This window comes from Stenella coeruleoalba (assembly GCF_951394435.1).
Source record: "Stenella coeruleoalba genome assembly, chromosome: 16".
In the NCBI taxonomy this organism is placed as follows: Eukaryota; Metazoa; Chordata; class Mammalia; order Artiodactyla; family Delphinidae; genus Stenella; species Stenella coeruleoalba.
In genome coordinates, this window is record NC_137162.1 from 59,660,993 (window position 1) to 59,677,936 (window position 16,944).

Here is a 16,944-nt window from a genome sequence, read left to right on the forward strand (position 1 = left end):
ATCAATCTCACAGATGTCCACTTCTAGACCTGGCTGAACAGAGAGTTGTTATCTTTCTGATCAGTAAAGCCCTGGTAAACTCAAGAGACTTAGCTTTATTTTGTTAGATTTTCTTGACAGGAAGAATATGCTTCCAAGGTATTGTCATGGTGGAGGAAAACAACAACCTCAAACCCTTGACCCTCAAAAATCTGCCCACCTATTTGGAGATGAAATTATAGGAAGAGAGAAGGTAAATCTGCTAATGGCTTAACAAAAACACTTCTGGATGATCCGTGTATGCTTCCCTAAAAATGCAATTAAGATGTTTATTAATGTTTCTTCACATGCCATCAGTGCCAGGATAATTAAGGTACACAAAGACAGGAAGATGTGCACAAATAATGGGGATTAAAAAGTCTTTTCAGCTACTATAATGGTTTGGGAAGGATTCTGGCTATCTGAGTCTCTGATAAGGTATTCATTATAGTTGGTATTTGGTTTGTCTGTTCAACATTTTCTCTCAATTACTTACATTATTAGGAGAGAAGCAAGGTCTCCAATATCCTCTGGATGGATAAATGGGGGAAAAGGCTTAGTGTTGCCAATCAAGATGAGTTTCCTTAGCACAAAAACTTTCAACGACCAGTGGTCACAGGGGAACCCAGCCATATACAGCTTTGGTAACCAAAAGAATGCAATGGAACTTGCAACTAGCCTTGCTGCTATGACCTGCCCCCTTGTGCCATTTCAGTTTTTTCCTGCCTCTTCCCTCCAATTTTGGCATTAGGTACAAGGGTTGTCAGGACTTAGGTATTCGTAATACCTATGACTGCCAATCCCACATAAATATCAAACATGGCTATATTAGATCCTATATGAATAAGCCCTCTATCCTCAGTGCCTGGTGAAGTATGTGAAGTTAAGGTTTACTGGTGCACAACATTCATAGAGCATTTTTAGTTCTAAAGTGCTATCCATGCACAAGGAAAAGAAAAATAGGAGAGAAAAGAGAAAATTAAAGGGGCGTAAGGAATGAGTAGAAAAAAACTGTGTCAAAACTTAAAACTATTCTGGAAAAGTTTTCCTCCATTAACTATTTTAACTTTTATTAGATAAAGTATATTTGTTCCATCTGCTTCATGTATATATAAAATTCTAGTGTTCTTCTCATTATCTAATACCCAAAACCTAGTGCCTTCAACTTCTTTTCTCCATTTAGCTTTTTCACTAAAAACAGTTATAATGTGGGGAAGAGTTTACTCATCTGTATGATCGGCATCCCTCTCAAATACAGAAATTCAACTGTTCTCTTACTCACCGCAGCTGACAAACAGTGGTGACTTGGAGGAAGATAATATGATGGAAACAAAATTAAAACCTATCTTACGTTTATTTCAAAAGAAAAAAAGATTTTTTTTACTATGTTTTAAAAATGGAGGGAAAAGTGTTTATGAACTTAAAACTATTTTATGAACTAGTTTATGAACTTAAAATTATTTCAGCTTCTGTGAAAAAAGTATATAATGACATAATTGCTCATTGACTAATAATAACAGAGCTGAGAGATTTGACGTCTAAATTTAAATATTAAAATGGTCTTTTAAAGTTTTATACTAATGCTACTATTGAGCTTACCAAATTTCATACTTCAAATTACAATTATCCCATGAATTATAGACTTCTGACCCTTGCAAACTTCACATTCTAATTGACTTCTAGGGAAGGTGGACAGATATCCCACAGTTCTGAGATACAGATAAAACAAAGAGTTGTAAGGCTGCCAAACTGATTACCAGAGAATCAAATATAATTTCTCCCCTTTTCAGTTTCTACCTTTACTTTCCCTATTCAACTTGAGAATAGCCTTATTTAAAAAATTAAAACTTTCATTTCCCTTTTAAAAACACAGTATTAGACAAGATGGTTAGAATTATTCATTGATTAAAATACCTCTAGTTTTTGACAACATAAATCTTTACTTTCCTGACTGTTATACTTTATATAAGAATATATTAGTCAACTTTTAATATTTTACTAATGCAGTAGAAAATCAAAATAGAATGAACTCCCTAGGAAATTCACATACACACATAAGGTCTATCCATGTTGTTGCAAATGGCAGGGTTTCCTTCTCTCTCATGGCTGAATAATATTTTAGATACACACATACACACACACACACACACACACACACACACATACACACTACATCTTCTTTATCCATTCATCTGTAGATGGACACTTAGGTTGTTTCCATAGCTTGGCTATTGTGAATAATGCTGCAATGAACATGGGAGTGTAGATATCTCTTTGAGATTCTGATTTCATTTCCTTTGGATACATACACCAAAGTGGAATTGCTGGATCATACAGTAGTTCTATGTTGGTCAAAGGGTACCAGTTTTCCAATTATAAGATGAATAAGTTCTGGGAATCTAATGTACAGCATGGTGACTATAGTTAACAAAACTGTAATGTATACTTGAAAGTGGGTAAGAATGTAGATCTCAAGTGTTCTCCTCAAAAAGAAATGGTAATTATGTGAGATGATGGAGGTATTAACTAATCCTGTTGTGGTAATCATTTCTCAACATATAAGTGTATCAAATCATCACACTGTATACTTTAAACTACACAGTGTTATATGTCAATTATATGTCAATAAAGCCAGAAAAAAATAAAGAGCAAATTTAAAGAACAAAAAAAAAAACTGAGTAAAATAAGGCCTGTACTTCTGTTATTTTAAAGAGAACATCTAGTCCAAGAATCAGGGAATAAAGAAGAAAAACATATTAGTATAGCTAATATATAGCTAACAATCCTTGGTCTACATGTTCAATTATTCCAACTTAATAAAATCTGATTCAGTAATGTCTTACTATTTAAAGGATTCTTTAACTCATTTAACTCGCTCAATATAGGATGACTACCTAAGTCAATGGGATATACAAAAATCACAGTGCCTTCCCTCTGATCATTTGAAAAGAAAAGGAATGAAGAATTCAGAGAAGAGAATAATCACTTCTGGTTGGCTGGGAGTAAGAAAAAGAAAGAATGGGATCATGGAAGAGCCGACATTGATGATTTTGACCTGAGGAAATAGGAGGTTAGGAATAAAAGAAAAAGGCATCTTAGAGGAAAGGTGAGAAAACACTGACATGGTAAAGGAAAGAGCAAAGGAACTAGAGGGTGGAGGAAAAGTAGGAATCTTTTAAGAGGAAAAGAGAAAAACTTTAAAGGTAGATGTGGACCAGATTTTGGAGGCATTCAATACTTAGGCTTTTACTTAGAACTTTTTCTACATTAGACACAACTCTCAAAAGCAGAATGGAAAATAACAAATGTCCTAGGAAGCTGATGGAGGGGGTGGTGGTGGTGGAAGGGGAATTAACGACAGCAGTGAGTGACAATGAACATCAAGAGCAAAGAGAGAAAGATGACCAAAAGAGACACACTTCAAAATGTTATTTTAGAGGGCTATTTAATAGCATCAGTACTGTGCAAAGCCATATTGGAGTGTGGGGTGAAAAGAAAAATCAGTAAAACTAACTTTGTCTTTATTTAAATTTTTGATATTTTGTTTATCACAGATTTTTTGCATTAACTTTGGTTTTTAAAAGTAGTTCATGAAAATATTTGATTACTGAGTTTTCTGGCACTGGAGGCAAATATCCCATTTTTTCGCATAAAAGCATATTCTCATCCGAAGTTCCCAAGGACTATTATTGTACAATAGTTGACTTTCAAACTGCTAACCTTGAGCCATCAAAAAAGGGGGTTAATTCCTCTTACAAATGTTTAAGAGGACAGGGAATTCCATAATTTTTAAAAAAGATTCCCCCAGTGGGCTTCCCTGGTGGCACAGTGGTTGAGAGTCCGCCTGCCGATGCAGCGGATGCGGGTTCGTGCCCCGGTCCGGGAGGATCCTGCATGCCGCGGAGCAGTTGGTCCCGTGAGCCATGGCCGCTGAGCCTGCGTGTCCGGAGCCTGTCCTCCGCAACGGCAGAGGCCACAACAGTGAGAGGCCCGCGTACGGCAAAAAAAAAAAAAAAAAAGATTCCCCCAGTAACGTTATTAAAATAATATGACTTTTAGCTTGTATGGAAGGAAGGAGTTTAAGTTATGTAGAACACTCATTTATGCGATACAGTGACAAGAGCCGATAATAAAGCATTCTGGTGTCTATGTTTTAGTCAGTGTACTAGCGAAGTGCTACCTATATGTAAAACTTTGACTGCTCTTTGAATACTGTTTCTCAACTTTACCCAGGGGAAAAAAAGTTCTTTCCAAAAGCCGTTCTCACATTTCTCTGACCTTATCAAGGTTACTTGTTACCTCTCTTTGGTGGTCGTACATGATACGTTAAGTCATTAATGACCAGTTTAAAGTCGTCAAGGAGGAGGAGGTCTATTCCTGTTGAGGCAGCAACTCGAACGCCATCTGTGAAAATTTAAATGTGAAAATTTTAAGGTCATATGTCCATAATTATTCAAGAATGGTTAGGAAAAAAGCAATCCTCAAAATAGATTTTAAAATTATGTCTTCTCTCTTAAATTTCAGTTAACTTTTTGCCTTACCCCTAAATTCTATGCTAAACAAAGCTTATACTATCTGAGGCTTTTTGTTTTCATGGCAATCTTTTTGGTGAAGATTTAACAACGTGTTTTTCTGGAAGAACTTTATGAACAAGTGAAATAATTACATAGATGTATAGGTGTCAGCTGGAAATCTAGGGTCACTGGGAGAGGTGCATGGATGTCTATGATGGAAGTTGGTTGAGTAAAACACCCAATGTTTTCTAATATATGGTACTTTGCAGTATAGTTACTGATTAGTTGCCAATAATCGAGTAGGGGCAGATGCTAGGGTTAGCAAAGTACACCAAGCTGATCTATTAATTACATTACAAGATGAGTTGAGAATTAAGAATATTTAAAATATTTACACTACAGAAATGTGGCAAATTAGCAACAACTGAGTAAATCCAAGGGTAAATAGGTACTTACTGTACTAGGCTTTTACGTTTTTCTGCAGGTTTAAAATTTTTCAAAGTGAAAGTGGGAAAAATGTAAGGCGCTTAAAAAGTAAATAAATGAAATGGATATCATGTCAAATGGGAATTTTTAGTGCCTTATTTTATATTGTTTTCAAACCATATGTCTTCATTTTGTAAACATTTATGTGAAAGACCTAAGAAGATTTAAAAAGAAGGCGTAATATTTCATATCTTCAGAGATGATGGCTCAACTACTAGAAAAGTTTATTCTACACCTAAGGTAATGACAAAAGGTCTCAAAAGTATAAATGTGATTGATGGTTCATCTTTGCCCATGGCATTATATGTGAGGTGCTTTTGAATGAGATCCCTGTGTATATACCCTTCCTAAAACTGAGCAATCATATTCTGAAAATTGGGAGAGAAATCACTGTCTCTCTTGACATTTGCTAAGCAAAAGATTGTGTCCTAAAGTTAAGAGCATGGGATTCTTTTGCAGTGGTGTATGTGTGTGTGTGTGTGTGTGTGTGTGTGTGTAAAAACAATTTGGAGTGAAATGATGGGTGGGTGGGAATTAATAATGAAGGTGTATGCCCAGTAGTGGGATTGCTGGGTGGTATGGCAGTTCTATTTTTAGTTTTTTAAGGAACCTCCATACTGTTCTCCATAGTGGCTGTATCAATTTATATTCCCACCAACAGCATGGGAGGGTTCCCTTTTCTCCACACCCTCTCCAGCATTTATTGTTTCTTGATTTTTTTATAATGGCCATTCTGACTGGCGTGAGGTGATGCCTCATTGTAGTTTTGACTTGCATTTCTCTAATGATTAGTGATGTCGAGCATATTTTCATGTGCCTCTTGGCCATCTGTATGTCTTCCTTGGTGAAATGTCTATTTAATGGCCTATGTGGGAAAAGAACCTAAAAAAGAGTGGATATATGTAAATGTATAACTGATTCACTTTGCCGTACAGCAGAAACTAACACAACATTGTAAAGCAACTAGGCTCCAATAAAAATTAAAAAAAAAAATAATGAAGGTGACTATACCTGGTGAATAGATTGCAACTCTGTCAATTCCCCGATCCTCTTCTTGTAGTTGTCGTAAAAACACACCAACAGAGTCTGAGATAGGTTTGAGTGTGAACTGGCAGCGTTCACGCCGGGATGGTAGCCTCACAGATATCACAGGTAACCCATTTTGATACACCACTGTCACATCTGAATGAAAAAGACCCATAACCATATAATTAGATTTCATTATAAGTTAAAGTGACATTATTAATCTTCTTAAATGGGGGTTTATTATTATTAGTGTGGCTTAAAATGTTTTCTAAGGTTCAAGAATATGCCCTTTAGCTTTAGTTGAAGGTTATTCCAGGAAATGGCTTATGGAAGATCATATCTATCACACAACACTTTGCAGAAAAAAGAAAATATGCAAAGGATTATCTTTTAAGTGGGTCAAGGAGAGGCTTTCCCAGGAATTTAAGGTAAAGTTCTTGGTATTGGTGAATACAAACCCTGAATCCATTTAGTAAATTTTTATTAAGTAGCCAGAGATTGCTGGGCCAAATTCTATACCCTGTAGGAGGTGGCTCTCGGGAGCCAGAGCTTTTTTAAGAATCTGTGGGGAATGACATGTGAAAGTACACTAATAAGTGAGACTTACTCAAGTACAATCAACTCATATTTCTGTAGTACGTATAATATTATATCCAAGGTGCTTGATAAGTAAGCATTCTCTTATACAACTTGGACATATTATGATATAATAAAAAACAATTCCTTTTAAGTTCTCTTGAACATTTTCCTGAGGTTAGCAAGAGGCCAAAGCTCAACTTTTGGGATTTACTAACAAAACGTTATTAAGGGAACCATTATAATAAGCTACACAACTGAAAGGATTTTCTACAACAGAACGGCACAGAGTTCCTTATTTTCTTATCTTGTTCCTTAACTGTCTTGATTTATAGAACCTTAGTCCCTAAAACAAATGCCAGAATAACTCTTTCAAAAAAATTTTCAAATGAATCTTTTAATAAATAAATTTTGAACCAGAATTTTTTACACAAGCAACCAAGCATTTAAAGATGATAATTTAGGGATTTCCCTGATGGCACAGTGGATAAGACTTTGTGCTCTCAATGCAGGGGGCCTGGGTTCAATCCCTGGTCAGGGAGCTAGATCCCACATGCATGCTGCAACTAAAAGTTCACATGCCACAACTAAGGAGCCCATGTTCTGCAATTAAGGAGCCCACCTGCCACAACTAAGACCTGGTGCAACCAAATAAATAAATAAATATTAAAAAAAATAAATTTCCTTTTAGTGCTCTAAAGAAATTCCCTTCTGGTTTGCACAGTATATGATAAATTTATGTACATTCTTATCCTTGTTCCTTTGTATGTGATATGTCTTTTTCCCTCTGGCTGCTTTTAATATTTTCTCTTTATCATTGGTTTTCAGCAATCTGATTATAATGTTCCTTTGTATGGTTTTCTTTATGATTATTCTGTTTGGGAATTGTTAAATTTCTTAGCTCTGGGGGCTCATCGTTCTCATCAAACTTGGAAAAATTTTGGCCATTATTCAAATAGTTTTTATGTCTCCCACCCCTCTCCTTATGGGATTCCAATTACACTTATATTAGACCATGTGGTACTGTCACACAGGGCATTAAAACTCTGTTCATATTATTTTAGTTTTTCCCTCTCAGATTCATTTTGGATAGTTTTAATTGCTATGTATGTCAGTGTCACTGATCTTTTCCTCTGTAGTGTTTAATCTGCTATTAATTCCATTTATATTGGTTTTCATTTCAGATATATTTTTCACCTCTAGAAGTTCCCTTTGTTTATTGTTCTATTTTCTATTTTTCTTCATATTATGCTTATGTTTTCTTCTCTCTCTCTGAATATAAGGGTCACATTTATAATAACTATTTTAAAATCCTCTGTTAATTCCATCATTTCTGTCATTTGTAGATCTGGTTCTATTGACTGATTCTGGCACCCCCACCCCCCACCCTGCAGCTTCTTCACATGCCTAGTAATTTTTTTTTTTTTTTTTTTTTTCCGGTACGCGGGCCTCTCACTGTTGTGGCCTCTCCCTTTGCGGAGGACAGGCTCCGGACGCGCAGGCTCAGCAGCCATGGCTCACGGGCCCAGCCGCTCCATGGCATGTGGGACCTTCCCAGACCGGGGCACGAACCCGTGTCCCCTGCATTGGCAGGTGGACTCTCAACCACTGCGCCACCAGGGAAGCCCGCCTAGTAATTTTTGATGGGAGATTAGACATTGTGACTTTTACATTGCTGAATACCGGATCTTGTTGTATAGTTAAGTTGCTTGCATATTAGCTTGATCCTCTCAGGTCTTTTAAGACAGATCTAGAGAATCCTTTATTCTAGGGCCAATTTGGCCCCACTTCCAAGTTATGGTTCTTCTGGGAGTCTCTGCTGAATGTTCATGTATTCAGTGATGTCTCTCCTCTCTAGCTGCTGGGAAGTCAAATGATTTCTGGCCCTGAGTGAGCACTAAGAGTTATTCATTTTACAGCTTCTGGTAGTTGCTATTTCCTTGGAAGTTGTTATAGCCTGGCCTTGTGGTTTAGAATTTAACCAAACCCTCAGGCTACAAGCTGAAGCAATGTAAGGTTAATTTCATTTGTTTCTCTTTTCTCAGAGATCAAAGTCCTGTCTTGCCTACTGTCCAATGTTTAGAAACAGTATTTTCATGTATTCTGTCTGGTGTTCTAGCTGTTGACAGCAGGACAGCAATTCCCACAGCAGTTAATCCTTTGTGGATACATGATTTGAATTTTTACATAAAAACTAAAAAGAAGCAAAGTCAGAAATCTCTGTTTATTCCTTCCAAAAGGAGAGTCTGAGTTTCCTAAGGAAAAAGAGGCCAAAAATAGTAATATAAACTTAATACATAGCATGTACCACCTGAAGTTTTCAATATCTAAAGTAACTTGAAATTTTTTTCATTTTCTTTCTCATTTTTAAAAGAATCCTTAGCAATCCATTGTTTCCGTAAGGTCCGAGCCAGCAACATAAATATTCCTATTAGTTCTATAAGCAGTAATGATGATGGGGTCATAAAATTAGGTGATTAACTTCTCTACCTGGTGCTTTCTTCCCTCCAATCCAGTCTTCTTTCTATTGATATATGCAAAAATATTCACACACAGATTTCAAGAAGTAGACAGAGTTGGATTTAAATAAAAGATAGGAATCTGTGAATCTTAAACACATAAAGTATGGAAGATTTCACTAATACATCAGTTTCACAGGAAAGTGCTTAGGGGTTACTGTTTTTAAATAACTGAGACAAAGTCAACAGATAAAATTAAGGTCTTTATCACTCAGTTTAACTTTTTCCTTTAAAGATTATGAAGCCTTTAAAAGGAATTAAATATGAAAGCTTTGAGAAACTCTGCATGGATAGCACATTTCAGAACTGACAAACCTTTATTACAATACTGCTTTTGAAATAAATCCTCAGGTCTCCTTCTTTCCCACACACTAGATTGTAATGCAAATGTTAGATTTCTTGTTTTGCAACCAAAGAATAACAATTACCATAGTTCCTCAAGTTTAACAATATAAAAAATTGCTGTTGATTGTAGTGAAGTCACAATGGGAATTTACAAGCTAATGACAGCTGTCAGCTACTATTCTCTAGAGATAAATACCCTTTTTAAGTGTAAATTGCATCAAGTAACTTTTTAGTTGGTTAAAAAAAATCTTTTGCTTTGATTTCCATTTCAATAAGTAAGAAATAATCTAAGTATGTTCTATAGCAGTGTGGTTCAAAGAAACCTAGAAATTATGGGGCATCCCATACAAATACTGAGAGACAGAATATGACAACTGATTTAGGAATAAAAAGTAAAGACAAGGAATTTTCCTGAGTAAGGAGAGAAGTGCAAGGACAACAGACACATGGGGTTGAAGAAGTAATATATTAAAAAAAAAAAAAGCTTTGGAGCATTAGGTGTAGAAAAAGTCATATAATACAAATGCTTGTTATTTAGCCAACTGTTAAAAACTCAGAGTAGGAAAATTAGTTGGTGCTCAAAATAATTAGTAAAATCTCCTCTAAAATATATCATTTTATGAACACTGTTACTGAACACAAATTCGTGTGCCTGATGCACAGTGAGGCCAAACAAACCGAAACGTCAGAGTATGAAGCAGAGAAAGGTTTATTGCAGGGCCAGTCAAGGAGAATGGGTGGCTTGTGCTCAAAAATCCCAAACTCCCCAATGGTTTTGGGGGAGAAGTTTTTATAGGCAAAGTTTGGTGTGAGGGCTGCAGGGTTTGTGACTTTCTTCTGATTGGTTGGTGTTGAGGTAACAGGGCAGTGCCCCAGGAATCATGTGCCCAGCCTGAAGTTACCATCTTCCACCTGGGTCGGGGCCTTAGTTCCTGCAGAAGAACTCAAAGATACTATCATGTATATTCCTTGAGGAGGAACCAGGACCCTGCCCCAAGGCTGCACTATTGCTTCTTAACTGTTCCTCCCTTGTTTCTGCATTCCCTCCCCTCCCTGATTAGCAACTGTTTGAATCAGCCCTTTGGAACTCAGGGAAGGCTGAGGCTGAATGAAGCCCATTTTCTACAAACAAGAAACAGGGACACAGAAAGGACTTGTACCCAGGAGCCCCACAGGGTCCTGCTTGGTTTCAACATGACTGTATATCTCTTAAGGACTTATTATGAACGGGAACTGGTACAATAAGGAAGCACATTTAGGGTGTTTTCTGCAGAGATACTTTGAACTGAACTTTATATTATATGATGGATGATTCCAGTGGTTTATGATCTTGCCATCATCTGTTTCTTTTCTTTCCCTTTTCTGTTCTATTCTGCATCAAGAATGTGAAATACAATAATAGAATTTTAGTGTTGGAAGGGTCAGAGAAATCATACAGACTAAGCCCTTCTTCTACAGCTAAGAACAATAAAGTCCAGCAAGGTTAGATGAAGTTCCTAAGATCCACCCATGTTGTCCCACATGGCAAGACGTCCTCCTTTTATATAGCTGAGTAATATGCTCTTGTACATATATACCACCTCTTTTTTATCCATTCATCTACCTATGGACACATAGGTTGTGTCAATATCTTGGATATTGTAAATAATGCTACAATGAACACAGGGAAAAATACCTGGAAGTAGAATTGCTTAATCATATAGTAGTTCTATTTTTAGTTTTTTGAGGAACCTCCATACTGTTTTCCATAGTGGCTACACCAGTTTATCCATACATTCCCACCAACAGTGCATGAGGTTTCCCTTTTCTTCACATCCTCCCCAAAACTTGTTATTTCTAGTCTTTTTGATAATAGCCATTCTGACAGGTGTGAATGATATCTCATTGTAGTTTTGATTTAAATTTTCCTGATGATTAGTGATATTGAGCACATTTTCATGTGTCTGTTGGCCATCTGTTTGTCTTCTTTGGAAAAATGTCTCTTCAGGTCCTTTGCCCATTTTTCAATCAGGTTGTTTGTTTCTTTGATGTTGAGTTGTATGAGTTCTTTATATAATTTGGACGTTAACCTCTTATCAGATATATCATTTGCAAATATCTTCTCCTATTCAATAGGGTGCCTTTTCATTTTGTTGATAGTTTCCTTTGCTGTGCAAAAGCTTTTTAGTTTGATGTGGCCCCATCTGTTTATTTTTGCTTTTGTTTACCTTGCCTGAGATGTATCCAAAAAATATTGCTAAGACCTATGTCAAAGAGTGTACTGCCTATGTTTTCTCCTAGGAGTTTTATGGTTTCAGGTCTTATATTTAAGTCTTTAACCCATTTTGAGTTTATTTTTGTATATGGTGTGAGAAAGTAGTCCATTTTGATTCTCTGGCATTTGGCTGTCCAGTTTTTCCAACATCATTTATTGAAGAGGCTGTCTTTTCCCCATTGTATATTCTTGCCTCCTTTGTTTTAGATTAATTGACCATGTAAGTGTGGGTTTATTTCTGCAATCTCTATTCTGGTCCATTGACCAATGTGTCTGTTTTTGTGCCAGTACCACACTATTTTGATATGGTAGCTTTGTAGTATAGTCTGAAACCAGGGAATACAATACCTCCAGCTTTGTTCTTCTTTCTCAAGATTCTTTTGGCTATTCGGGGTCTTTTGTGTTTCCATACAAAGTTTGGGGTTATTTGTTCCAGTTCTGTGAAAAATGCCGTTGGTATTTTGATAGGGATTGTGCTGAATTTATAGATTGCCTTGGGGAGTATGATCATTTTAACAAGATTAATTCTTCCAATACATGAGCATGGTATATCTTTCCATTTGTTCGTGTCATCTTGGATTTCTTTCATCAATGTCTTACAGTTGTCTAAGTACAAGTAGTTACCTCCTTGGTTAGATTTATTCCTAGGTATTTTATTGTTTTTGATACAATTGTAAATGAGATTGTTTTCTTAATTTCTCTTCCTGATAGTTCATTGTTAGTTTATCGAAACATAAGTTTTTTTTTTTTTTTGGCCGCACCATGTGCCCTCCAGGATCTTAGTTCCCCAACCAGGGATCAAACCCGTGCCCCCGCAGTGGAAGTGCAGAGTCCTAACCACTGGACCACCAGAGAATTCCTGCAAGAGATTTCTATATATTAATTTTGTACCCTGAAATTTAACTGAATTCATTTATTAGTTCTAATAGCTTTTTGGAGGCATGTTTTAGTTTCTGATATAAATTAGGCTAACTTTTTTTTTCTTTTAGAGCTGTTTCACATTTTACTCCTTATGCCATCTGAAATATACTTTTGTGAAATAACAAATCAATTGTAACAGCACCATTGACTCTGCCCCTTCTCCTGATTTTCAAAGCTAATTCTATCACATGTCACATTTCCATATATGCAAGGTTTCTCTAATCTGATCCTACAATCTTTCCTGTACCGATACTCCACTGTTTTGATTATTATGGTTTTAAAAGTACATCTTAATATGTGGTTTAGGTAAATCTTTCCCCCCCTTTCTACTCCAAATTTATGTTAAGTATTTGTATAGTTTTAGTCTTTCATATGAATTTTTGAATAAGTTCATCAGCTCCTATTGAGGTTCATATTAGCACTGTAGTGAGTTTATAAATTTATGTGAGGGAAACTGACAATTGTTACAATGTTGTCCTCATATTCATTAACATATTATAACTCTGCATTTATTTCTATCTTTTTTTAGGTCCTTCAATAAAGTTTATTCTTCTCAATAAATGCTTTACAGATTTTTTAATTAGTTTTCACTCATAGATACTTTCAAATAATTTATTTTTAATATTCACTTCTCTGTTCATAAATATAATTCCAAAAGTCCATATCCTTTTTCATTAAATTATGATATATTAGACAAAACATAAGATTATCATTTTAATAGAATAAATTAAATATTATTTAGGTGATAGTAAGGCCCTTCCTTATACATTAAGGCAAAAACATCCTCAAATTTACTTAGATATGTAAAATAGATGATTTAAAATTTCTTTAAATTATTCATAGTATATTAAAAATGCTAAATCTGTCACATACTATCATTTGAAGAACACTCATTTTGAAAAGCAGGTAAATATTTATGTAAAAAATATCTTTTTATATCAGTATAAGAAAGTCCAATTATAGAATCATAACTTTAGTAGTTTGATAAATCCAGTCATTTGGGTCCTTCCAACTGGTAGTATAAATGAACTTAGTGAAATCAGCTATATATTTCATTGTGAACCTAAGGTGAATTAGTATTTGTACAACTGAACCTCTCTCTGTAGAACTATGTAAAAACATTTGTGTGAAGTTATTACGAGGCTTAAATGATAAAAGTTGTGAAAAGACTTAAAGTTATAAATCTTTTTAAAATGCATGGTATTATTGGTTTTATGTTAAATAGTAGTACAACCTATGTACCTTTCATTAAATCTGGTTCTTTTAAAATCTGTTTATGAAGATAATTAATCTCTCATAAATGTTAAAAGCATTTGTGCTAAGTAAAAGGTCATCCTCTTCCTTCCTTCCGTTCATCTACTCATTCTACTGAGAATTAACTATTTTATTTTGCTTTTGTAAAAATAAAATCCTGTCCTAATATAGTGCTCTAACATATTTTTCTTTCTACGAATAATGCTTTTGGGACTTCCCTGGTGGTGCAGTGGGTAAGAATCCGCCTGCCAATACAGGGGACATGGGTTCGAGCCTTGGTCTGGGAAGATCCCACATGCTGCAGAGCAACTAAGCCCATGTGTCACAACTACTGAGACTGCGCTCTAGAGCCCACGAGCCACAACTACTGAGCCTGAGTGCCACAACTACTGAAGCCCGCATGGCTAGAACCCGTGCTCTGCAGCAAGAGAAGCCACCACAATGAGAAGCCCATGCACCGCAATGAAGAATAGCCCCCCACTCACTACAAGTAAAGAAAATCTGCACTTGGCAATGAAGACGCAATGCAGCCAAAATAAATAAATAAATAATATTTAAACAAACAAAAAAGAATAATGCTTTTTATGGTGCTGCTTTGAAAGTAACTTCATTAAACCTTGACCCTTGGTTCACTTTAATTTCTGGGTGGTAAAAAGTTGAATATAATCCTAAAGTACAGAGAGTGAAGTGCAGTAGAAGAATGATGGATTTTGGAATCTCAGATTTAGTAGTACTGAAGTTCTACCACAGGAGACACCTTGAATACATGAGCCCATTACTGAATATAACTTTACCTCCGTTTCCTTACCTATAATGCAGAGAGTCTAATACCTCAGAAGGCTGCTTAGGAGATTCAATGAGAATATGGAAAAACGCTTGCCTTAATAGTTTTTCTTGCTTTTTCTAAAATCTACAGTCTTAAAACCCAAAGCCTAAAATCATATAAGTTTCCGTGAGAAAATTTCCAATCATGCCTTTAAACCCCAAGAGAACAAAAATGACTTGTTCCACTGAGGGCAACAAGGGGAAGAAAAGCTTAAGTTATACAAACAAATTCCATGTGCCTAGGTATTTTTGGATAATAGACCTCCTTGAGAACCTGAAGAAGGTATGGATTCCCTTCTTAGACCTACTTCCTGAAAAAATTCAAAACGATTTATACATAAAAATTTTAGATACAATCATTTTGTTGCATTGGAAAATGATTTCCTTCATATTACCTGCTATGGACTGAATTTTGATCTCCCAAAATTTGTATTTTGAAGCTCGAATTCCCCCATGTGACTATCTGGAGATAGTGTCTTTAAGAGGTAATTAAGGTTAAAGGAGAAGATAAGGGTGGGGCTCTAATCTGATAGGACAATGGCTTTACAGGAGGAGTAAGAGCTTTCCCCAGCCCCCACCATGTGGGGACACAGTGAGAAGGTGGTCATCTGCAAGCTAGGAATAGTTCTTACCAGAGCCTAACCATGCTGGCACCCTGATCTTGGACTTCTAGTCTCGAAAACTGTGAGAAAATAAAATTTTGTTGTTTAAGCCACCCAGTCTACAGTATTTTGTTATGAGCAGACTACTGCATTGAAGTATTTTAAAAATAAACGTTTACAAAAACTGAAGCATTTTACCTCATTTTAAATCAAAATTAACAGCCATTTTCTGTTGTGTTTTTTTTTTAAGAAATAAAACACAAATTTACAAATTAAAACAGAAAATAAACTTTAATTCTATATAAAAGAACATTTCAATTACAAGGCTGCTATTGTTTGGCTTGAATAAAGAAGTCACATAATGGCCTGGTTTTGGAACATGATAACTTGGACATTATCTTTGATATCTAAAAAGGTTGTACCTTTCTATTTTGATGAAAAGAAGTTGTAAAAACTCTGAGACTCTGGGAAAGGTATGTGGTAACAAACATAATCACAGCTCTCATAGTTCACTTCACCAGATGATGCTTGGCTAGGCATATGCAAGGAACCAAAGATTTTTCTAAGACTCTTAGAATTGAATTCATATCACTCACTGTTTTGATGCAATATCAATAGTGAAACGATTGGAAATCCGAGTTCCAGTTTTAAGGTTTCTGAGTGGAGGTAATCTTCAAGAGCTCTAAGGTTTTTCTAATTCTTGTAGAGAAACTGACAAACCTCTCCATTCGTGACTAGCCTAGAGAGAAACTTCATCCAACAGCTGGAAAATTCACAAGGTTGTCTATTTCTACCTACTTCAGAGCTACAGCTTGGTTGAAAGGGTTCATGATTTTTCTACCAAATCCATAATAATGACTGTAAGGTCTTGAATTGGAAGATTATGCTCATTCATAAAGGCCCAAATATCCCCAAGTAAATCAAGCCATAACTAAACACTTCCTTGTGATAAATTTTCTCTTCTCTTAAAAAGCAAACTCCTGTCCAAAGTTTAATCTAGCAAAGGAAAAATTTCTATTTTGATTCTTTTTCTCATAAAATCTTGTTCTCATAACAGTGACTACTTCTGTGGTAGCAGGCAGGCCTTCTTTTAGGGCTGTTCGAAGTCTTCACTGCCAGTATGTGCCAATGAAAAAAACCAATGTATTATTGCACTGGGTAGAGCTCCTTTCTTCTCTGAGGCCATATAAGTATGCATGGCTCTAAGTTTGGAAGATGTGCCATCTGTTCGTAGAGTACCAAGATCTTCCTTAGAGTAAAAAAAAAAAATTTTTCCTGGTAGTTATTTTGGAAAAGAAATTTAACACTATTTCAAAGATGGTAATAGCCATTAATGTTAACAGCTTTTCTAATTTCCACCAGAAATCACATATTTGGGATTTTTCTTTGTATCAACATGCGTATTAACAGACAAAAACTAGAAACTAACTCCTTAGAGCAATATCAGTAGTTTCATGAAGTCACATGCACTCTGGACAAAACTGGATAGTTTCCAAATTCCCTCAAAACTTACTTCAAAATATTGAAACAAATGACAGCAATCCTAGAATGGATAATATCATCTGAAATTTGACATAAATTTACTTCTGCTCCACACTAAGCCA

General features: G+C 35.6%; 1 protein-coding gene across 3 annotated transcripts in view; it reads right to left on the bottom strand.

Moving 5' to 3' along the window:
* The window catches only part of MCU (mitochondrial calcium uniporter), a 205,443-nt gene that overhangs the window by 20,015 nt on the left and 168,484 nt on the right, over nt 1–16,944 (bottom strand). For all 3 annotated transcript variants that reach the window (XM_079899295.1, XM_079899294.1, XM_079899296.1), the window contains 2 exons: nt 6,030–6,200; nt 4,318–4,422 (listed from right to left, as the gene is read on the bottom strand). In XM_079899295.1, the coding sequence (XP_079755421.1) occupies nt 4,318–4,422; nt 6,030–6,200 (276 nt within the window). The remainder of the gene's footprint in view (nt 1–4,317; nt 4,423–6,029; nt 6,201–16,944) is intronic.